At 42.6% G+C, this 24,908-nt stretch overlaps 1 protein-coding gene across 2 annotated transcripts in view; it reads left to right on the plus strand.

Moving 5' to 3' along the window:
- The window catches only part of Plcb1 (phospholipase C beta 1), a 695,339-nt gene that overhangs the window by 530,271 nt on the left and 140,160 nt on the right, over positions 1–24,908 (plus strand). For both annotated transcript variants that reach the window (XM_006983966.4, XM_006983965.4), the window contains exons 11-14: positions 6,457–6,614; positions 12,827–12,909; positions 19,583–19,667; positions 22,810–22,987. In XM_006983966.4, coding sequence (XP_006984028.1) covers positions 6,457–6,614; positions 12,827–12,909; positions 19,583–19,667; positions 22,810–22,987 — 504 coding nt within the window. The remainder of the gene's footprint in view (positions 1–6,456; positions 6,615–12,826; positions 12,910–19,582; positions 19,668–22,809; positions 22,988–24,908) is intronic.

Below are 24,908 nucleotides of genomic sequence, written 5' to 3' on the forward strand. Positions count from 1 at the left end.
GAGTGCCCCAGAGAACATGACCAGGTTTGCCAGCTGAGATAAAAATAAAAAGGGAATGTTACACTTCAGAAAAGTAGACAGGCTTAACGGAAAGTATTATTGACGATGTAGATAGAAGTCAAACACTATGTCGTAGGGCTGGTGTCATTAGTAACACATCTTTCACAACTGTCTTAAGTTTCCTGTTGCTTTGATAAACACTCTGGCAAAAGCAACTTAAAGGAACAAAAATTTATTCTACATCACAGATCAAGGGCACAGTTAATCATGGTAGGGAAACTGAGTGGCAGAACTTGAAGCAATTGGTTACAGGGTAACCACAATCAGGACAAGGGGCATGGGTTCAGAGTGCTACTCAGCTCCCTTTATCCCAGGATCCCAGCCTGGTGTAGATGTAATTCTAAACGGTTTTATTAAATAAGAAACACAGAGCCAAATAAAAAGTTAAAAGCCCAGAGATCGAGCTAAGACCACCTTATCTTACCTCTCGCTGCCGTCCTTCCCCTGAGAGAGAGACCTTCTCCTGTGTCCTGGCCCTTTATTGCCTTTCTGTTCTGCCTTCTCATTGGTTCTAAACCCAACCACATGACCTCCTCATCACTGCCTGTCTATACAGACCTCCAGGTCTCTATGGTTGGTACTGGGATTAAAGGTGTGTGTCACCATACTGGCTATGTCCTTGAACACACAGAGATTTTGCCTACCATGTGATCGGGATTAAGGGCGTGTGCTACCACTACCAGAATTCTGCTTAATGGCTCACTGTTAGCTCTGATCCCCAGGCAGCTTTATTAACATACAAATAAAATCACATTTCAGCACAAATAAAATATCACCATAGCCTGGGGATGATGATGTATTAGTCAAGATTCTCTATCATAACAGCACTTAATAGTTATGTGAGTATAAGTATATATGTATATATATATATATATATATATATATATATATATATATATATATATATATATATATATAAATGACTTACAGGCTGTGGTCCAGCTAACCCAACAATAGCTTCCTATGACAGAATGTCCAAAAATCCAATATTTGTTCAGTCTACGAGTCTGGATATGTCAGCTGGTCTTCAGTATATGTCTGAATCCCAAAGAAGTATGCTCTAATGCCAGTGAAGGAATGGACTTGCTAGAAAGGGCAGGAAGAAGCAGGCAAAAAAAGAGAGCTTCTCTCTTCCATGTCTTTATATAGGCTTCTAGTAAAAGGTGTGGCTCAGATTAGAGGTGGATCTTCCTACCTCAAAAGATCTGGATTAAAGATGTGTCTTCTGCCTCAAAGATCCAGATTAGAAGTGCATCTTCCCACTTCAAATGATTCAATTAAGCAAAAAAAAAAAAAAAAAAAAAAAAAAAAGTCCCTCACAGGTATGTCCAGTCATTTTGGGGTTTTACTTAATTCCAGATGTAGTCAGGTTGACAACCAAGAATAGCCATCACAGATACTATGTGCAGTAGATGGGTCTTCTCACCTCAATTAACAAAATGAAGGTAATTCCACACATGCATGCCCAGAGGTCCATCTCCCAGGTGATTATAGAGTCTATAAAGCTGGCAATTAACACTAGCCATCACGATAACAGCACATGTACAGCCCTGCCCTGTTCTTTCATACCAATGCTGTTTTGTGCAGGAACAAACCTTTTGATGAATTAATCTTATGATTATTTCAATTCTTTATTTCCCGTAGTTCAGAAGTTTAGGGATAACAACAGTGTTAATTTGCACTCCTCCCCCTCCCTTGTTCTTTATGCAGCAGAGACAGACGACAGGGACAGTTTTGCAGGGACAATAAACTTTGAGGCAATCATAAATGGATTATCCAGCGTCAGGATTTTCCAGGTTGTTCTGTCAGCCATTTTTTTTTTGTCTTTGCAAATACATTTGTGTGTCTAAATGCCCTAATTTTTCTAGTAAAGAAAAGTGATTATGCAAATGTACTTAATCAGCCTTTCAGTGCCTTTGCTGGAGCTGTGTAGCACCATGAAGAGTGCCGTCCTTTTGTTATGCTGATGGCTGGGTATCATGCCATGCATATAAAATAAAATTAAGCCAGTTGGCCTAATCCCATTTTCTTCCCCCGTGTGTCTCCACAAGGCAGATGTTGTCCATTTCAAAGTCATTTCGACAGTTTTTATCAACAACCGGTCTTTCAATTGGCTATAAAAAGGAAGATCCAAAAGGGCAAAGGAGAGAAAACATGCCTGTACTCCCAATGCTAAAGAGGGTGAGGCAGGAGGGATTTTTAATTTGATGCTAGCCTAGACTACGGGTGAGACGGTGACTTAAGATAATTAAATAATAAATGAATATATAAGCCGGGTGTGGTGGCACACGCCTTTAATCCCAGCACGCAGGAGGCAGAGACAGGTGGATCTCTGTGAGTTCGAGGCCAGCCTGGTCCACAAAGCAAGTTTCAGGAAAGCTAGAGCTGTTACACAGAGAAACCCTGTCTCAAAAAACCAATAAATAAATAAATAAATAAATAAATAAATAAATAAAAATAATAAATAAATGATTGAATGAATAAATAAATAAATAAATAAATAAATAAATAAATAAATAAATAAATAAATAAATAAATAAATAAATAAATCACACCAGTTTTTGATCAAAGAAACTTTTGACATGGAAATAAAAGTCTTCAATTTGTAGGTTTGGTAAAAGACTTGTTTCAAAATGTATTTGTTATTAATCTTTTAAAAACATTTCTATCAAGAAATTAGTGACTACCTAGACTAAAGAGATGGTTCGATGGTCAAGAGTATTTATTTCTTATAGAGGAACCAGGTTCAGGTCCCAGCACATACATGACAGCTCATAATACACTACCTTAACTCTAGTTCCAGGGAATTCAATAACATCTTCTAACCTCTTCAGGTTCCCCACCTGTGGTACCATGCATATATGTCCACATTAAATGAATGAATAAATAAATATTTTTAATTAGTGACTTTCCTTAACTTCTTAAGGGAAAAAGAAGCTGTTCTGCTCTCAGACCTCTTATGTGTCTTCATTATCATAATTTCATAAGTTTGCAACAAATAGTCTCACTCTGGATTCCTGGCATGAGAACCCTTCCTCAGAAACATAGACATACATCCAAAATTATTGAATCACAATCAGTTCACAAGCTACATCAATTTTGCTGGCTGCAATTTGCCGAGTCGCCTTAACTTCCTATGATGGCTGGACATTGGCCACCTGGCACTCCTTTTATTCCAGTCTTGACTAATGATATTAACTCTCAGGTCACATACTACCCATCACACAGCAAGTCTCTCTGTACGTGTGTATGTGGAGATTACAGAATGGCCACAATAAGCTGAAGAGGGCTCAGTAGAGTTCAAGGAGTTCAAAGGATCTTATTAAGAGGCTGAAGCAGGAGGCTGATACAGATGCAAAGAGGGTTTATGTGGGAGTTAGGTAGCAAACCCTGTTGGCAGTATGCTGGAGGTGCTGATATAAAGAGTCAAGCATAGAGTCAGAGGGAACCCAGGTTAGTCAAGCTGCTCAGGTGAGATGGCAGGATCATGGAAGCCATGATGATAATTTACAAGGCCCGGTCCATGTGACTGAATGGACACATGGCAAGTCAAATGGGCTACCTCAACCATGGAGACTGAGCCAAGCTGAAGCCCCTGAGATAGTTGAGTATCCTCTGCCAGTTTGTTCCTGGAGCATACACCAAGTCAGATCAGCAGAGTCTGTAGGCAAAATATTCTGTCCTGCCAGCCAGTTCCCAAATAACCACACAGAGACTTATTATTAATTATAAATGTTTGGTCAATAGCTTAGGCTTGTTTCTAACTGGCTCTTATAACTTAAACTAATCCATTTCTATTAATTTACTTGCTGCCACATGGCTCATAGCTTGTTACCTCATTTTGTACATGTCCTGCTTCCTCTGAGCCTGGCTGGTGACTCTGCCCGTCTTCATCCTAGAGAGTTCTCTCCCTGTCCACAAGTCTCGCCTAACCCTTTCCTGCCCAACTATTGGCCATTTAGCTGTTTATTAAACCAATGAAAGCAACACATCTTCACAGTTTACAAAAAGATTGTTCCACAACAAGGGTCATTGTCATCATGGTGTTAAGTGCCCTCCTTTTTATGAAGCCCAAGCCTTGTATTCTTTCTCAGTCTGGTGTGTTCAGTAGATTCTGGTGTCTGGTTTTACTGATACGGTTTTGATACACAATATGGGTCCCAAATTCATGTCCCAAATAAATTCATAGGGTAACACCCTTTTCACAGTTAAGAATAAGCTATGTATCATGCTCTGTTTCATGGGCATACAGTGGTATTCAAATGCCAATCAAGATACAGAGACATTCTGTCCCTGCATCTGTATTCAAACTTGAGTCAAAGGCTGTCTGTAAACTGGAGTCTCTCAGGACAAGACACAAACTGAAGCCACCATTTTACCCAATATGGAGTTAACATAGAATGGAGAACAGTCTAATCTCACCAGTTCCCCTCAGGTCCTCAATCCAGGTGATTTTTGTTAAAAGAATTCAGATAAGACACTCAGATAACAATGCAGAAGATGAGTGGAGCTTATTAAAAGGCAAAGGACAAAAGACAGAAGGAAGCACTCTCCATATGGGAAGGCAGTAGTCTGAGCAACCCAAGTGACAATCTCCACTTTTTAGATATACTTTGTATTGCCTTTTAAAGTCTCTGGAAGAAACAGCTTTCCTCAGGGTTGTTTTCTGTCCAGGTGATTGACATGGCCACTTGGGTTCATTCTGAAAGGAGGGACTAGGTATATCTTTCTTCTTTACTAGAAATCCTCTAAACATATAGTAATGTTAGGGTATTTTGGGCAGTTCAGAAAGTTTTATCTCCACTCAGGATCAGAGATATGACTAAGAATTCATTCTTTTGACCAAAAAAGGTGGGGGGTGAGGAGGGCATCACATACTAGAGTAGATTTAAAATAACTAAAGAAAGAAAAAACAGAAAACAAACCTATACAAATAGCCATATTTTAGTAGGAGTAAATAGCCCTCCCTCAAAGACCTTCACAAAGCCTGCTACCCCCTCCGCCTCCTTTTGCCTGACCTAGTTATCACTTAACATGGTATTTTAAAGTGTTGAGGGGAAATTGGGACGCTTTCTCCTTCTTTCACATGGTGTTTCAAATTCTGAGGGGCAGTCATCATACTTGTCCCTTCCTCAGAATCATTGTGCTTAACCTGGGAGGTTGGGCCCAAAACTAATTATGAGGATGTTGGTGGTGCCTGCTCACTCCTAACTAGCTACACAGCAGCTCCACTAGGTTACTTCAGCTGTGCTCACAAATACCAATTTTATAAAGTTTTCCTGTTATTCTTTGCGTTGCTTGTACTGTTGATGTTGACTACACACAATCATTGGTACTTCCTATGTTTCTTCTAAGACCTTCATAGTTTTAGTTCTCACATTTAGGACTTGATCAATTTTGCATTAATTTATTCTATGTGTTGTGAAATAGGGATCCAGCTCTCTCTCTCTCTCTCTCTCTCTCTCTCTCTCTCTCTCTCTCTCTCTCTCTCTCTCTCCCTCTCCCTTTTTGGCATGTGGCTGTCCTACTGCCCCAGGTCACTTCATTGAACATACTAATTTTTCTGTACTGAGTTGGATTGGCTACATTGTTGGAAGTCAGTGTACCACAAACTGAAGGTTTAGTTCTAAACCTTTGTTTCTTTTGCTTTTACCTGTGTATTCTTCCTATAATGGTGTCATACTGTCTTGATTGCTATAACTTGGTAGTAAATTCTAAAACAGGAAAGTGTGATTTTTTTTTACGCTTTGTTTATATTTTTCAAGATTGCTTTGACTAATTAAGCCCCCCCTCCCCCGTAGTGCCATGTGGTATTTGGGTCAGAATGTCAACTTCTGCAGCCAAATTTCTGTTGGATTTAATATGAATGAAAAGTGTACACCAGTTTGGGGAGTTCTGCTGTGTTCACTTACTAAGAATCTTCCGTGAACAGAACTGTGGTTTTCTATGCATTCCCCATGGAAACTGGGGTGACTCAGCTGCTCTGTGACCCTTTCGTTATCTGGAGTGGACTCTTTCTTATAAAATAGTTATACCAGACAGTTAATTTTTTTTCAAGATTAACTGTTAACTGCAAAGGCCTGTAGTTGACTCCCAGTAAGCAGATAATCAGTATGTGTCATTGTTACTATTACAACACCTTCCCCCTCCCCTCCTCTCCTCTTCCTTCTCTCCTCCCCTCCCCCTTCTCTCCTCTGCCTCCTCTCTTCCCCCCTCCCCTCCCAGTCCTCTCCTTGCCCCCTCCCCTCTGTTCCTCCCCTCCCCTCCACTCCTCTCCTCCCAGCCCATCACTAGGGAGCTCTGATGCTCCAACACTTTGTTTGCCAAAAGAGCTTTTGATGAAGCTCCTGCCCCATACTTCCCTTGACTCAAGGGATTCTGGGATTTGTTTTGCAGCTGGCCAGTTGGCTGGGAACTCCTCTGTAGAGATGTATCGCCAGGTGCTTCTGTCTGGATGTCGCTGTGTGGAGCTGGACTGCTGGAAGGGAAGGACTGCAGAGGAAGAGCCTGTCATCACCCATGGATTCACCATGACAACAGAAATATCCTTCAAGGTAGAATGAACGAAGTTGCTAAAAGGCAGCTCAGAGACCTGGCCCTATGGGGGTAAAGCTTTCTCAGATAATGTCTGGGTATTACAATGAAGTTCATAGCCTGAGAATCATCACTGTGTTTGAATTCAGAAGCTAAAATGCAGTAGTTTATCCTACTATCCAAATTCTAAAGTTACTGGCTTAGGAAAGGAAATATCAAAGTTTTTTGTTTGTTTTTTGCCCAGTCATTATTTTCTTATATATTACTACTGTCAAACATACTTAAGATGAAGAATATGTGTGGCTCTATAAATGTCCACCTATCCAAATCCCCCTGTTCTTGTCTGTCAAGGGCAAAGGTGTTCAAGGACAGTTTGTCATTGATCTGAGTGCTCAGTAGGTGTTGTGGTTTGAAAGAAAATGAAGCCTTATTTGACTATTTCATCCATAAATAGAGAAAAGTAACACTTCATCTTCACTTAATTTCACAACACATTTAATATAGTATTGACTCGAATCCTGACCAAAAATCTTTAAAAGTTGTATCGGCTCCTGAAACGAACCACTATGAAAAATTTGAATATTCTTAAAGTGAGAAAAACGAAGGTGGTTTTTATGGGTTTATTTCCATACCCCCTACTTCCTTTCTTCCTTTTAGCCTCAGTTTCACCTAGTTGGGTTCTGTAAGAAAAAGTGGGACCAGGAGCCAGAGACAAGAGGCTGGGAATAGCCCACATGTCAGGGGTTCCTCCAACTGGCAATGACAGAGAGGGTCCTGGCTTTGGGAGGAGTGGAGACGACCTGGCACTACACTTGAGCTGCTGGAAGACTCACCCACCACCCTGCCTGTGCCCCACTTCTACCCCTTAGAGTCTCTTGTGAGTTGCAATTCTGTTTTCTTTTTGAGATCCTGGGAACAGAATAAACATCTAGCACATCCTATGACTTATTTCTTTTGAGCAGAGCATTGGCTTCCCAGCCTTAGCCACTGAGTTCACTTGGAGTGACTCTTCCCATGCACTTGGCATACAAGTGGTTCTTCAGTCACGTCTGTGAGCTCCTGGTCTCTGCTTGCTGAGCGTCCCTGCCTGAACTCCTGCAGCTAGCTTCTCTACCATGTCCAAATACTGGCAGCTTTAGAGGCTTAAGGGTATCAGCCAGCCCAGAGGACTGCATTCCTCTGCCTGCTAGTGGACAGGGTAACAAGGAGGGCCAAAGAGGGCCCAGTTATACTCCAGACCGCTACCCCTGCGGTCTTGCTCATGCGATTTGGACAGACATGGAAGTGGGGTGTGGGCAAGTAGTGGAAATGCTAGCCTAAACTGTAGAAAAATTCAGCAGCAGGATTGTTTTCTCCAGGAACCAGTGAGGAATGAATTAGGAGTGCCAGATTCAGGCACTTCACTCAGAGTCCTGTAAGTAAAATGCAGGGCTTGTGTGAATGGCTCCTAAGTCTGGCACTTAGAGACCCCTCTTCCCTCACACAGGTCTAGGCCCTGCTCTGCACAGTTGTAGTCTGCTTTCCCAGAGCCCGTGTGTAAGAGGACTTTGTAATGGTGAGATTGGGAGCAAGGGATGGGGCCTTCTGCTCTCCATGACCTCCTCCTTGCTGTTCGCTGACCCTACCGGGCCAGCTGTATCTCCACACAGGTTATACTGAAGTTCTCCGCTTACCTCTTTGAGGTGCTCTCAAATGTCACCCCAGTCATGACTATTAGGACGTCTCTATTTCATCCTTCTATAGTGGTAACCCCACACCCTTCAGATAGAAATTCTCTCACCCTCTCACTCTGTGTTTCTAAATTTCCATGTGGTACTCAGTCACCTTGTGACATTCTGCTGCGCTTCTTCACCGTGTCTCTTGTTTACTGGGTCTCCTAAAATGTAATCCCCACAAAAACAGGGGCCTTCATTCTGTGAGCCCATCTCCCCACAGTGCATTGAATTGAACCTGACACCGAGGAGGTGATCAATAAAGATTTGGAGTTTTGCCATCCTAGACCAATCAAAGTGTAGCCTCACATTCATGTCCATCATCTTTCCTGTGTCCGTTATGTAAGTGAAATCTGCTTCTCCATCGTTTCGCGTGAAATGCCACGTATCACATGTTGGTGGGCAGTGAAATGTTCCTCCCACTGTTTCCTGTGCGTGTAGAGCTGGCTTTCCCAGTGTGACTAGACTCTATTTGACAGTCCAGTGCATGCTGCAGCAGCGACAGAAGCGGGGCACAAAATTCGTCATTTTTGTGTCACAGTGTTTATCTGCTCTCAGTTTTTGTGTCCCAGAGCAGTGCCATGTGATGTACCTCACAAAGCAAGGATTCCTGTTGACATATGATACCTGCTTATTGGATGAACAGAAATAAAATGTTATGTTCTAGGGAGGGAGATGCTGTAGGTCAGCCTCTTTATGCCAACCTGAGGGGAGGGGGATGCTGTAGGTCACCTTCTTTATGTCACCCTCGGAGGGGGGATGCTGTAGGTCAGCTTCTTTATGCCAGCCTGGGAGGGGGGATGCTGTAGGTCACCTTCTTTATGCCAGCCTGGGAGTGGGGAGGCTGTGGGTCAGCCTCTTTATGCCAGTCTTGGAGCTGTGGCCCAGCTCTTCTTCTTCTCCCCTGGATCTTTGTGCCTGTTTTGATGCCACCTGTCTTGGTCATTTTGATGGCTGTCCTCAAAATTCACCGTTTGGTCTTACTCTCTCCATTCACATCCAGTCTTTTTCTTCTTTACATAGGACAGACACCGCACTTCCCACTCCATCCTAGGATTTTTCTCCCCTCATGCAGCTACTTTTAACCAGCTATATCCATGGAATAGAATGGAGAAAAGCATGTGATGGAAATGGATGAAATGATCAGCCCAAGCATTTCTAAAAATAAGGCTTGATTTTCTAAAACAAATAATTTAGGGTGTAGTTTTATATGGCTCTATCCATATTCCCCCTGCTCTTGTCTGTCAAGGGCAAAGGTGTCCAAGGACAGTTTGCTGATTGAAAGTTAGTCATTAATCTGTGTGCTAAGTAGGTGTGGTGGTTTGAAAGAAAATGACCCCCAAAAGGAATGGCACTACTGGGACCATGTGGCTTCTTTGGAGTAGGTATGATCTTTTTGGAGGAAGTGTGTCACTGTGGAGGTAGGCTTTGAGACCTCATGTATGTGCAAGCCATGCCCAGTGAGAAAGTCTACTTCCTGTTGCCTGCATATCAGCATGTAGCAGCTACCTCTCTAGCACCATATCTTCCTGCACGCTGCCATGTCCCGCCATGATAATGGATTGAACCTCTGAACTGTAAGGGAGCCATCATAATTAAATGTTTTCTTTGTTAAAAGTTGCTGTGGTTGTGGTGGCTCTTCACAGCAATAGAAACCCTAACTAAGAGAGTAGATTACTGAATGCAGTTTTTTAAGTCTTGGAGGAATAGGGATCAATGGTACAGGATAGGACTTTAACACCCATGCAACTAATATAGCATGTATGAAAGAATGAAGCTTAAGAGCCTTTGCTAGTTTTCTGACCTTGAGTAAACATATACCTTACAAAATATTTTCAAACATTAGAAAGAGCAGAAGTCACCCAGGAGGTCTTCTAGAATTTTCAGTTGTAGCCAACTTAAAATAATAGACAAAATTCGATAAAGTCTTATTTGGTGTGAAGATTTGATAGAGCTTTTTAACCAGCAGCTAAAATACTCTAAAAAGTATTGTAAAAATGGAGGAAAGCTGGGCAGAGAGAGGAGGGAGAGGAAGATAGGTGGTAAAGAGAAAGAGAAGACAAAGTTGGGGTGCTGCTCTCCAGCTGACTGCTGGGCCAACTATGGGGCTCCAAGACCAGCTCTGGCACTGCTGGCTACAAGATCTTGGAAAATCTTCCCATCAGCCCAAACCTCATTTCTTATCAGCAAACAGGTGGTAATAGCGTACCCCTCCTGGGCTCACTGTAAATGGAAACTCAGTTCGTGAGCCCACCCAGCATGCAGGGATGATAGAATTATTTCTCTGTACGACTGGTGAGGGAAGTTTCACTATCCTGCCTGAATTGGCCCATGCCCACTAGGAAGGTGCCAGAAGCCCCATACCTATGTGGTAGTGAACACAAGACTGACTTGGTTGGGAGCATGCTTGCATCTACAACCTGTGTGCAAATGTATGAAATAAAAAAAAAAAAGTTATGTCCTGACATCACTTGCTTTTTATAGTGCACTTATTTTGATGGACTCGGCTGTGATAAAAAGGTAAATTGATTATGTATGAAAAGCAATCTGTGAATTCACTTCTAAGAAACAGTAAGAGAGATTCTTGCTCTATGCAAGCCCATCATTCTTAGAAGATATATGCAAATGCAGTCCAGAATTAGAAAGCCTCATTTACACTCCAGGGCAAGGGAAACAGCTTAATGGTGTATCTATAAAGAAAGCGATGTGCCACACAGGAAAGGGAGAGAAGTCCTTGGGAAAGGTTTCAGTGTGAAGAATGAGAGCAGTAGTTACAGCTGGACAGGAGAAATATGCAAAGAGTAAATGTAAATAAAAGCAATGTATGGGAGTGTAAAGTTTAATTTCTATGGATGGTGGAACACTTAAATAATAAACAAGGGGCCGGGGACATGGCTCAGGGGTGAGAGCACTGGTTGTTCCTCCAGAGGACCTGGATTTGATTCCCAGAACCCACACGACAGATCACAATTGTCTGTAATTACAGTTCCAGTGGATCTGAGGCTGTCTTCTGGCCTCCATGGGCACTGCATGCACATGGTACACAGGCATACATGCAGGCAAAACACTCACACATATAAAATAAAAACCAATAAATCTAATAAATAAATAAATAAATAAATAAATGAGATTGTACTTCAATACCAGAGAAACATTTTGGAAAAAGTAATGCTCAAATGCCCAGTGGTGAATACACTTTTCAATCTGATCCTTTGTTCATTACTGTAGACAGTTTACAATGAAAAATAATTTGGAAATTTGTAAGAAACTATGAGTGAGTTCATATTATTCTAGTCAGTTTTTCTTCTTTCAAGAGTCCATTCCTAGAAGAATGTACCCATCCAACAGTTGATGACTAGTCAATCATGGCACTTCTATCTTTCTGGAATTATATGTAGAGTTATTGAAGCTTATGACATATAATGTATTTTCATTGTTGGATGTAGAATATAGGGTACTGAATATCCAACCACTGGGCTCCAGCTCCAGCCCTTACAGAAATGTATGAAAGGAAAAATGAAGTACAGACATATGTTAGAACACACATAGGCTTTGAAAACACCCCACCTGAAAAGTGCCCAATCTCCAAAGCCATATATTCCATGGCTGCATGTAGTTGAAATGTTTGGAACAGCAGATCTAAGAAAACATAACAGTTGCAGAGCCAGTTGTTGAGAGTGTGAGTGTGGGATAGGGCTTGGGTAAAGCCAGCAACTGCTAGCAGGTCTGTAGTTTGGGATGACAAAAGTATCGAGGTAGACTGGCTTGGTGGTTACACAACTCTGAATGCTTTAAACACTACTGTCATGAACACAAGGTCTATCTCCATTTTGTTTGTTGTTTGTTGGTTTTGAAGCGGGCTGTCAATCCCAGGACCTTGCAAATTCCAGACAGATACCCTGCCACAAGGGTACTCATTTATTTATCTCTTAGCAACAATATTTATGAAAAAATACAGATTATGTAACTATTATCAAGACAAAATCACACAAGTACATGACAAACAGATCAGAAGTAAATATAACCAAATGCTCATAGCAGTTTGGTTCAGAAAGTAAATTTATGGGTAAAATTTTTTGCCTCATCTTATTTTCCAAATTTTCATGACATCACTAGATGGTTTCATTATGGAACAGAAGCCATAATCAGTAAATAGAAGTATTTTCTCCACCTGCCCCTCCACCAAAGACCACTTTCATTTCTTCTTTACTATACAGAACCAGAAGCCAGAACTACACAGCCATTCCAAGTCATTTGATATAATTCTATAAGTTAAAAAAAAAAAGACAGCTATATGAGCTGGGCATGTAGGTGAGAAATAGAGCACTTGCCTAGCATGCATGAGGTCCTGGTTTTGACTCCAGAACTGCTATAAACAGATAGTAATGACAAGAAACCAGACACACACAAAACTAAAACAAACAAAACAAACTCCCCCACTATACTAAAGGATTTAATTCCAAGGGAAAGAAATGCACACACAATGTGCAGTGTTGAATGCATATGTGTTCTTGTTTTAGGAAGTCATAGAAGCCATTGCAGAATGTGCGTTCAAGACCTCGCCTTTTCCCATCCTCCTGTCCTTTGAGAACCATGTGGACTCGTAAGTATTTAGAGCATTCAGTGAGTAGTCTTTTTCCCTAATGAGGCCTCTTTAGCAATTTTCCACCCAATTTCAAATGATTTGGTGTCATCAGTGGTGTCTTTCAAAGTGGCATACTTTCATCTGCAAAGGATGTCATTTAAATTTTATGAGCATTAAAATAGCCCATGGGTTTGTGGGGTCTATCTTCATGCCATAGTATGGATTTTAAGGACATTGCTTTGCAGTGTGGTTGAGTACATTGTTTTTACACTGTTGTTCCTTTACTGTCTTGGAATGCAACGAACCACTCTTTTGGTTCTTTGAGACAGGCATTCTCCATGTAGTTTTGGTGCCTGTCCTGAAACTCGCCCTGTAGACCAGGCTGGCCTCGAACTCACAGAGATCTGCCTGGCTCTGCCTCCAGATTGCTGGGACTAAGGGCATGCGCCACTGCTACCCAGCTACAATTGGTCACTCTTAAAACCCTCTTTCAGTGACTCCTCTTGCTACAAATTTATATTGCCTTTAAAAAAAACCAGTTCCCTCTGCTTGCAACTGGTGATGGAACATCTGCAAACTCTTTTCTCTCACCTGTGTCTGTTGACTACCTCCCTCCTCTTACTGATGCTTTACACTGCTTATTTGTATTGCAAACATTTTTCTACCTCAAAGTAGCCTGCACTTACTGCTGAGCTATACAAGGAAAAGATAATTCTGACACAACTATTTTATTTACTCAGATATTTGGTGTACTGGGAATGGAGTATGAGTGTGGTGGTATTGTGTTCCCCAAAATATTGTGTACTCTAATAAATTTATCTGGGGTCAGAGAACGGACAGCCACTAGATACAAAGGCTAGAAAATGGTGGCACTCACACCTTTAATCCTAGCATTCCAGAGATAGAAATCCCTCTGGATCTCTGTGAGTTCAAGGCCACATTGGAAATAGCCAAGCATGGTGACACACCTTTAATCCCAGAAAGCCAGCCTTTAATCCCAGGGAGTGGTGGTAGGAAGCAAAAAGATATATAAGGCGTGAGGACCAGAAACTAGAAGATTTTGGCTGGTTAAGCATTTGGCTGGTTAAGCATTCAGGCTTCTAGCAGCAGTTCAGCTGAGAGCCATTGGGATGAGGACACAGAAGCATCCAGTCTGAGGAGACAAGACCAGCTGAGGATCCGGCGAGGTGAGATAGCTGTGGCTTGTTCTGTCTCTCTGATCTACCAGCATGGACCCCAATAACTCGCCTCGGGTTTGATTTTATTAATAAGAACTTTTAAGATTCCTGCTACATATGAGTACAGAGCCTTTTGTATATTACACACATGTTCCTCCACTGAGCAGAAACATCAACCCTTGATTGTTGTATAAAACAGATTGCTTTAAACTCTCAATTCTCCTGCCTCAGCCTCAAAAGTGATGGGTTACAAGGGCGGACTACCACATCTAGTAATGTAACTTCATTTTATTGCAAAGAATCAAGGTGAGATAAATTATAACTATGATGTAGATATCAGACTTTAGTGGGTGGAATCAATGCTTGAAGAACATATGGTAGGGCCATGGCTACTTGTAGAGTGTTTCTGAAGCCTTCTATACCTCGTAACGATCCCCTGGCTGATTTATTTAGTGAAAGCTGGCTACACCTGTAGTAACAGGGCTCATTCATTTTTGTTCTCTCCTTCCTTCTGACAGTCTTTCCCAGTTTACAAATTTCCAACACATGCTTCAGTGCATGAATGCCTAATCTTCAAGAAGCAGTATGAGCAGACCAAAATTCTAAGTAGTTAAATAAGGTGCTCTGTTAGCATGTAGAAAGCAAACTTAGTTTGACGCAATCAATTTTGTAAGTATCTATTTCTAGTTCGTTCTCAGGACAGTGCTACATTTACCATTCTACATTCTGTTTCATTGTGAGCATTTCATCCTATGAATGGTAAGATCACTGTACATGATTTTCCTAATACTCCTGAGAGGGCATGGAAGAGAGTGGAATTTATTCCGTTTCTTGCTATTTCTCCTCACTCCTGCAGACTGTGTTTAACACCTGGCTGGCAGCAACAGCTCTGATTTGCAAGTGACTTTGTTGGAGGTTTTCTTCCTCAGTGTCTATTCCATATTTCCTCAGGTTCCAGCAACGCCTGGCCACTTTTTGTTCAGGCATACATAACAGTTTTCAGACGTGTTGACAGCGCCTTGCCTTTGTTTGCTTTAATAATGGGCATTCAGCAGCGTTATTTTCTTAAAAGAGACAAAATCAAGAAACGTAATTCAATTTTCAGTGTCTCACCCGCTACACAGTACACTCTCCCTTGAGGTAGACTGAGAGACTACATCTATAACCACCCTGACACAGAAAAACTTACATTTACTGAACATGTATTTGCACTGAGCATTGTTCCCATTATGTTACATGCTGATGCAACCTGTACTTTAAACGCTAGTGTTCACCAAAGGAACAGTAGGGTTACCCTTGTCTTATAGGTAGAGAAACTGAATCCCAAGTGAGCATTTAACTTGCCTGAGGCTATGCAGCTGAGGTGAGTTTCAAACCAAGCTATCCTGGCTTCCGAGTGCAGGCTCTGAATTAGCACTGCATGCATGCTTGTGCACATGTGCATGCATGCTTGTGCACACGTGCATGCATGCGCACACATATCAGAAACCTCTAAGACATGGAATCAAGACAACCGACAACCAGAGATCTGCAAGGCAACTGTCAGCCAGTGTTCACTCTGGTGTGGCTTGTGATCTGCAACCACAGGATGCGCTTTGCAATTCTCCACTCTAATTACACAGAGATCCCAAACTGGGCACAACACCTAATTCCTGCACTGTGCACAAAAGCAAAGAGGCTGTAGCACCAGGATGTTGCATTTCCTGAGTGAATAAATGTAGCTGTTGCAAATTCATTCATAATTCACATATGATGAAAGAAAACAGGAAAACAACCTTCCGGGGACACACGATTGTGATAATGTAACGGCAGCACAGGACAGAAGTGCTGACTTCTGACATGAGAGGAAGTTGTTTGACAGTTCCCTCCTTCACATCCAGAGAGCCAAGTAGCTCAACCTCGGGCTTCCCAGGAGGAATATCACACATCCAATGAAAGCAGTGGACTTCCTTTAGTGGAGAGACCCCTGTATTTGACCTGTGGGTCACCTCACCTAAGTCAGCATTACTCCTCATGTTCTAGCACTTTCTTTGTCATCCAAACAAGAGGAACCCTCAGAATCCTCAAGTCAGTGACCCAGCACCATAACCCCCACACATCAAGAAACCGGCTTTCCATTTCTGGTTAACTACCCCAGGGTCCTCAGTGCCTCATGCGCAAGGGCCAGGCTCAGAACTCTGCTCCCTACTAATCTGGCCCACGTTACCAAAAAAAAAAAAAAAAAAAAAAAAATTCTTATTTGTGGGGTGTGGAGAGAAATCCACAGATTTTACTATTTTTCTCTTCAAACATTTGAAATCACCTACCCGTAGATAATGGGGGATGCTGCACTTAGCCGCTCTCTACTCACTTGCCTGCTGCCAAGAATTTCCAGAGAGCTGGTGCTTCCCACTTCCTAAATTAGAATTCTTGTTTAAAAAATACCCCCCACTTCCTGCCAGCAAGATGGCTCCATGAGTGAAGGTAACTGGAAGCCTGGTAACCTGAGTTCAGTCCTCAAACCGAACAAAAGGGGCTTTGGAGAGAACCAACTGTGCAAAACTGTCCTCTGATTGCCACAAACCCGCTGTGTTGCACACGCACTCCTCACTGTACACTGACACACCACTGCTGCTGCCGCCGCCGCCGCCGCCGCCGCCACCGCCACCACCACAAACAAGAAGCAGGGAGGGAGAGAGAGAGGGAGAAAATGTTAGTTTTAAAAGGTCCCACTTGATTTGTTATTTAGCATTTTCAAAGAAAAAAAAATCTTATATTGAATTTGATTGAAATGACTTCCAAACTTGGCTTCGCCACAAACTGAGATTTTTGACAAGGTCTGAAAAGGACATTGGATCTTGTAGGATTTTACCCCATGCAATTGGGTACATTCTTTGTCAGAAAACTGACTTCTTTGGCAGATGCTGTGTGGATACTTTAATATGTTTAGGAATATATGCCATAGCCTGAAACACATAATATATGTGTGAATTTTCCTTTTGTTTTGTTACCATGGAGGTTGATACTCTATAAACGTTACAGGATTTCTTTGTTAATTGCAGTTTTAATGCCATTTATTTCTGTGGGCATGACCTGCAATTAAACTATCTCTGTTTTCCACTAGTGTATGTGTGTGTGTGTGTGTGTGTTCAGTTTGTTCTCTGCTCTATTAGGAGGGTATTTATGTTTATCGAGAACACAAATGGCCTGATTCCCAAAGAGCACACTTCACTTTTTTCTTGGATACCTACATCTTCCTTTCTCGGTCTCCACACAGACTTCTTCACAATGCAATGCTCAAACCAGCAGCATATGTTCCCTGGAAACTTCTTAGAAATATCTGGATGTTGGCCCTGTACTAGATTCTAAGTGTGAATCTGCATTTTAATGACACTCCGGGTGATTTGAACGATATGTGTGGCTCATGAGCTGCTCATATCAGAATCACCCACAGCCTTGCTGAAAATGCAGGTACACTACATTTTTCCCACATTCTTCAGTGCAACCTTCAGTGCATTCTTCAGCTGCCGCCAGAGAGCACATCAGCCTGGCAGACTTCCTGTGTAAGTTACCACTCAGCAAAAATCATCTATCTCCTCAATCACTTCCCTGCCTGTCCCAAAGGTCCCATCCACATAGCTTCTAGTTAGTTGTCCTTAAACTACCACCTCCAGGATGTTTCAGGATTTAGTCAATGGTCAGTCCTTTCTCACACTTCGGAGAGCTGTCATCCTCTATTCTTAGGTCTGTGTAAACCACACAGTAAAATCCTGTTCAAGCATGACGAGAAAAATGTAGACGTAGAAGGCTTTGCTGTGGACATGATCCTGCAGAGGCAGGAGGATTGCAAGTTTGAAGTCAGCCTGGGATACACAGTTTGAAGCCAGCTTTAGTTACGTAAGAAGACCTTGTCTCAAAAGAAAGATGTGAAATTGTTATGTGAGGCATTGCAAGTTCTTAGAATCTTTCCTTTAGCTCTCCCTGAAGTTCCAAGAAGATAATAACTTTGAGAGTTGACATATGAACCCGGAAAGCTCACCTGACCGTGGAGCCCATGCTTGGTTTTTGTGAGAGACAGTTCTAATGAGCAGTTGCCTCCTGCACTGCCGCTGAGCATCTGTCTAAGTACCCCCTTCCCAGAAAACACAGTGTGTTCTAGGCTTACCTTCAGGGAAGGAATGAAAATAGGAATTATATCTTCTAATCTTTATGATTTATGGTAAAGCACCATCATTTTCATCACAGTTACTATTCCTCTAGTACATTTTTTTTTTTTTTAGCTAGAATGGAGTGTCATTGCAGTATAACCAGGGAAAGTCCAGACCCATAGCCTGTAGATCACAATCAAAGCCCATAAACCCCAACCCAGCAGTACTGGGTACTGTGTAATGATGTTTATCATTGCACAGGATGAGAAAACTGTTTTTTAATTGCATCTGAAAAGGTCAAGGGAAACAGGAGTGCTGAAAGGATGTGGATGTTCCCTCTAACAGCATCTTTACAAGGGCTGGAGGCACAGTTTGTCTAGGCTAGCCACAGATGGGGGCATCTGCTCCCTGTGGGATCATTTTATATGCATCTTGCTTGCCCTTGTAGTTCTTAAAAGGTGTTTGTATCCATTGCTTCATCGCATCTTCTCAGCATCCTTTGCCCAGTTCCAGGAGCAGTTAAAATCCTTCTCCATGTACAAATTCAGAACAGTTCGGAAAGAGGAGCTCAACTTGGCAAAGCCTGGGCCCTAGCTGCTGTCAGAACAGGCTCCTCCTGGCAGCTGGCATGGCCTGCTCCCTCCTCTACTCCACTTGTTCTGCACAGAAAGGTTACAGACAAGCAAATCTGGGCACAGAGATGTGTGTCTGCCTGTCTTCTCAGCACCCAGGGGGGTGAGGCAGGAGGATCTCAAACATCAAGCCAGCCCAGACTACACAGTGAGACCATGTCTCAAAAAACCAGGAAAGGGAAGACTTGAAGACAGCCTTTGCCAAAGCTGCTTTGTCCTTCCTCCTGCATCCTTCACGTGCACACACAAACCCACTTCTGCTTGGTTTCCTTCTGTGTGTACAGTTCTCTCTCCATCTATTCACCTCTTTTTCTCACTCTTCCTTCCTCTCTTGCCTGCTTATAAATATTCCTCTTCTATTTTCTGTTGCTCCAATATATTTTCCCCAAGAATTCACATGAAATCATGAAAACATTCCTATCCCAGGTGCCTTACAGTTGACATAAAACTAGGGAATCCAACAAAAGGAACAAAGGTTCTAACTCTCGGAATCTCTTGAATCTGGAGACAGGGAAATAAATGGTGTGCTGTGCCCTCATCTGGGTGTATAGGACAACCTTAAAAACAGCCTCACTGATCCAGCCTGCATGCTGCACTTGTGTGGTACGTGTGCACGATTGTGCGGTCTTGCGTGTGGTATTCAGGATAGCATTTCAGAATGATGGAAATTGATCCTGGCTGACCTCTTTCTGTGTTAGCGATGCAAAGTCATTTCTCTGAAAAAGCCCCATAATTCCTTTCTTCTTGCTCTTAGCCCGAAGCAGCAAGCCAAGATGGCCGAGTATTGCCGATTAATCTTTGGTGATGCCTTGCTTATGGAGCCACTGGAAAAATACCCAGTAAGTAGCTGTGTTGTGTGCCTTCGCAGGAGGGCACTTACTGGTTATAGCTGGGGAGATACTACCTCTGTATATAGGTAGGTGAGCAATATGGTTTGATCTGTGGAACTCTAGCATGGGGCGCAGCTGAGATCAGAAGATATGAGTCTGTTTCCTTCTCTTCCAGTCTTGTCCCTCTTGTCTCTGCTTAGGGTGACACAGCAGGTCTTTTGTTTTGTGAACACATGTCTATTTACCTCAGATAAGTTACTGAGGACAGGCCAAAGTAGCAGTTCCACCGAATTCTGACTTGAGGCACCATGAGTTCATTGGGTTGCTTACAGGAGTGTGGGTGAAGGGTTACTTACCAGAATATAGGTGAAGGGTTACTTACAGGACTGTGGGTGACGCAAAGGCAGCTCCAAAAGCCTACTCCGGCCTGGCTATCAACTCGTGAAAGCTACATCTCTGGTGCTCCCTGACTGATAAGCAGGCAGCTAGACGGGCTGAACAGTCTCTCCTCCGGAGCAGTCCATACTGCTTACATAACCATGGAAAGGGGCCTTGAGAATCTCGTAGGTTTCAGGAGCTTCCTAAGGGTGTGAGATTCGTGTACTTCCTGAATCTCATTCTTCCCCCTGCTTCCCTTCAGGGGAGAATGTTTCAGTTGGCAGCAATCAGTCAAGATTGCCAAAGCCCTCATCAATGACAGTCAACTCACAGAGACAGTCCAAGAGGACAGGGTAGACTCTGCCTACCCCCCATGGATCTTTGTCACACCCTTTCGAAACAAATGCAAAAATGTGGCCACACTGATTCCTTAGCTTGTTTCTGCCACCTGCTGTCCATTTGCGGTCACCCCTGAAGCAGCGCTCCGGCTTCTGTTGCTGCAGTCATGAGCAGATAAGAAGCCCGACTCTCCCCATGGGTATTCAGCTAAGAGTAGATCATTGTTAAATGTCATTTGTAAGCACCTCTCTTATTGCTTCTTCTTTTTTTTCCTTTAAACAAGATGCTGGGGAGCTGAGTAAATCTGATTCCCTAATGGACAGTTGTTAGTCTCTTTCTGTGTGTCCAGATGCTTGAACAGAGGATTGTCAGCCAAGCAGCATCTCTTTAGCAGCCAGCTGGACTGCCCTTATGGCAGCCTGACAGCCCTGAACATTATATGCCCGTCTTGAGGGAGCTGCTCTGAACTAAAGCTTTTTACTGCCAAAGCACAACTCCAGTTCCACGAAGCACTATTCCAGCCACCTCTTTTTTGAACAGCGTCCACCAGACTTCTTGCTATCACTAGCCTCAGTGGACCATTAACAGTGGCACATTCACCCAGGCCAGAGGGGAACCCGATTCCTGGTGGCCCCCCAGAGGCTTGTGATTAGTGCAAGCCCAGTCCTGAACTGATGTGGTGTTCTGCACTGGGATGGGTGCAGACACCCTTACCACGCCCCCCCCCCACCTTTGCCACTGCAGAAGCAAGTGGAGCTGGTGGAAGCAGAGGTGCAATAGCATCACAGGGATGACAGCGGGATTCCAAAGAGCGGCCAGGGCAGGAACAAAAGTGTTAGAGGTGCAATGAACGGGAAAGAGCTGGAAAAGGGAAAGTGAGACCCATCTGTTAGATTGCAGAGGAAGCTAAAGCCTTAAGTTCCCAGGGTCCCAACCTATAATGCTAGGATTTCTAGGTGCTCAGCGTCCTGACACCCTAAGCTCTTTCGAGAGTTAGAACACACATAGGCACTACCCCTTGCTGCCGTTCACTGCTGTAGGAAGCTGAAGATGATTACAGCTGCCCAGTTCTGGGCTACTGGTGGTTAAAGTGAAACACCATGATCCTCCAACCACAATATATCTTTAGCTTAAATCACCATAAATCTTTAGCTTCTTAAGGCTGGATCAGTAGAACCCTGCCTCTCAAGGCTTGGAGCTGTAAGTCACGGGGCATACCGCTTTAGACAGCTTTAAGGGACTGCAACTTGTAACGTCACAAGAACTTCTCTTCATTTCCTTGTGACTTCTGAGTGCAGTAAAAGGATGCCACCCAGAGGTCTGGGAGCAGTCACATTCCTGTTCAGAAAGGAAAAGAGCAGCTATAACCTAAAGTAGCTGCTTCCTCCTGGACACTTTGTCCCAGTGTCTGCATGTTGTTAAGGGAGTTCATTTCGGTCCCCAGACTCAAGACAAGCAAAGAATAGAGATCTAGCTTGTGAGACTTCAAAAGACTTTCTAAAAATAAACCTATCATGTGCTTTGCACACGCTCCCTGATACAGTACCTCATAACCTTCTCATGGGAAATTGATTTCCCATTATATGAGCAAAAAACGTGCAACAGTGAAATAAGCCTCAGTAATAAGACAGCTTGGACCTCAGGGCAAGAACGAGGTCTGAAATCATGTCGTTCTCTTTGGCTGATGCCAAAACCCAACTACAACCAACACAGGATTTTGCTGTCTGTAGAGCGATGTCTGACAGAGTGACTCATTTGGAAACTTTTGCCCAACTTCACCAATTCTTCCTGTCAAATGTCTGGCCTTGCACTGATTCAGGTCAGGTCAGAGATGACTGACATGTTCTACAGTAAAATGGTTGGACTTGCACAGTCAAACAGAAAATGCATGAAGGTCCAGGTTCAGTCCATCAAATCTACCAGAACATTTCTGTGGTCCTACGTTTGTAGTTTCATTTTGTAAAATGAATTCAGTCATTTAATGCATCTCTCATTTAAAAAACAAAAATGCAGAGCACAGTTAGAACTGTTCATAAGCTGTGTTGAACATAGGAAATTATAATCTAGAGGCTATAAGATCCAAAGCTGTGCAGTGCCTTTGGAGGGATAGCTAAAAGGAGGGGACAGTTTTTTTTGTTGTTGTTGTTTTGTTTTGTTTTAAGAGCAGTTAACTATTGTTTCTTCATCTTCTTCTTGATGGGAAAAATATAAACAAGTAAGACTTTGTTAATTTTCAGTATAAATACTGACATAATTAAAACATGTGAAGTAACATGAAAGCAATATTCATGGGTAAATGTTTCAAATACACATATATGCCTAATTGGCTAAGATGTAAAAGTCAATAAACGAGGTATGATAGCATATAATTCATGATCAATAAATTAATATTTGGGGGACAGTATTTTTAAAGACTGTGCTTTCTTTTAAATAGCTGGAATCTGGGGTACCTCTTCCAAGCCCTATGGATTTAATGTATAAAATCTTGGTGAAAAACAAGAAGAAATCACACAAGTCATCAGAAGGAAGTGGTAAAAAGAAGCTCTCTGAGCAAGCCTCCAACACATACAGCGACTCCTCCAGTGTGTTCGAGCCCTCGTCTCCGGGAGCTGGTGAGGAACTACTGGGCTCACAATGAGTGAGCTTTTCAGATCTGATGCTCTGAAATTGGCCTAGAAGGGCTTTCAGCTTTCCCTTTTTGGAAGTTTCAAGCTGCATTGCTTTCCTATGGCTACCACAAACTTGAAAACAAGGATCACTTCACCTCAAGCTCTGTAGGTCCAAAGATCCTCAAGAAAGCTTATAGAATAAACCAAAGGCGTCAGGCAGGCTCAGTTACTTTCTGGAAGCTCAAAGGAAGGGTTTGTCTGTTTTTCCAACTCCTAGAAGCTACTCACATTTACTGGCTCACAGGTCCCTTCCTTCAGCTTCAAAGTCAGAAGTGTGGCATCTCTGTAGTCTTTCTTCTGTGGTTACTTTCTCCCTCTAACTACCACTGGGCAGTGCTGTCAGTTCAGACTCTAGATATCACATAGGCCCAGGGAGAGAGTCTGAGGCAGCCTGACCTCACCTGTAGAGTCAGCACATCTTTGGGAAAGTAAACACCTTCTGCTTGCACTTGAGGCAAATCAGCTTTACTTATCAGTCCCTTGGTTCTAAGCTTTATGGCAGGCAGCATCAGCAGGAGGAGGGAAGACAAGAGATCGGCCAGTCACTGAAGGGTGCTGGGCTTTGCAGTTCTCCCATGTTTTGCAGAGCTCTTTAAAAACATGAAGGGATTAAATAACTTGCATTGTTTCTGAAAACGACTGGGCAGTGCTTACACTTCCTTTCACATTAGTTTGAAACTGACTCTCTGTGATTATGAGAAAAAAATTCAAAGGGCCACTAGTTTTCTTTAGGTTATTTGTCATTGAGCCTAATATATTTCCCCTTATCCAGGGGAATCCTGACAATTGCAAAGACCTCCTTATTGGGGATGTGATGACATTAAAAAACTATAAGCTTGACTTCAGGGCATTCTTCAATTAAAGTTTACCATGGGGTGCTGACAGTTTCTCAGTGGTACATGCCTAGCAGGGATGAGGCTCTGGGCCCTGTCCTTGGCACAGAAGAAAAGAGAACAGAAGAGGGGAGGAAAGAGGAAAGAAGCCAAGAAAGAAAAGAGTGAAGGAAGACGTTGAGTATGTTGATAAAAGCTAAGCACAGATACTCCCCCGCCCCAGCTCCATTCCGCAAGAGAGAGCTAACAAAAAATGGGTAGAAATATTTATGAAGAGACTGAAAAATCGCTATAAGCAGTGTGTTACTTTAGAATACCCAAACACGGGAAGCCAACGATCTATCAGCTGATTGTAAATCAGGGTATAGTCATACAAAAGAATAATATGTATGATGAGGGCAAGTTCTGGCTGTGCATGAAAGGGTAGTTGAGCTCCATCTACATAAGGTGTAAAAGCAAGACAGGCTGCTGGAAGTCAGGGAACCATTGCCCTTAGAAGTAACTAGAAGGGAGTGAGCCATAGTGTCTTCAGGAGTCTGGTCCTGTTTTCTGTCTCAATGTAGATACATCTTTATTTGATGAAAAATCCATGCCCTGCTCATATATCTGTAAGTCCCTGTGCCTATCACATATAAATTTAAAGACTTTTAAACAATTGGAATGTTAAAGTGTAAAGCCTAGGGCAATCAGAACATAAGCATGGCCAATGTGGTTTGTTGTCTAATTGGTTATTTGGATTTGTTTTGTTTGGTCCTCTATTGTGCTGTGGCCTCTCACATGCTAGGCAGTGTTCGACCTCTGAGCATGTTACACCCCCAAGCCCTGACTGAGCCTGATTTACCCTTCTACTTTCTGTCTCGCTTGTCAACTGCTCTTATTATTTAAATGGGCAGCCTAATGAGCAGACATTATATAATTCTTTCAAAAGATCCCTCACTCCATGGTTCTCAAATGTGTTTTTCCAATATCATGACATAATTCTGATTCATTTTTGAAAAATAACTTCCGTTCTCAGTGAGAATGCATTTGAG

The sequence above is a fragment of the Peromyscus maniculatus genome, chromosome 4, assembly GCF_049852395.1.
Source record: "Peromyscus maniculatus bairdii isolate BWxNUB_F1_BW_parent chromosome 4, HU_Pman_BW_mat_3.1, whole genome shotgun sequence".
Classification (NCBI taxonomy): Eukaryota; Metazoa; Chordata; class Mammalia; order Rodentia; family Cricetidae; genus Peromyscus; species Peromyscus maniculatus.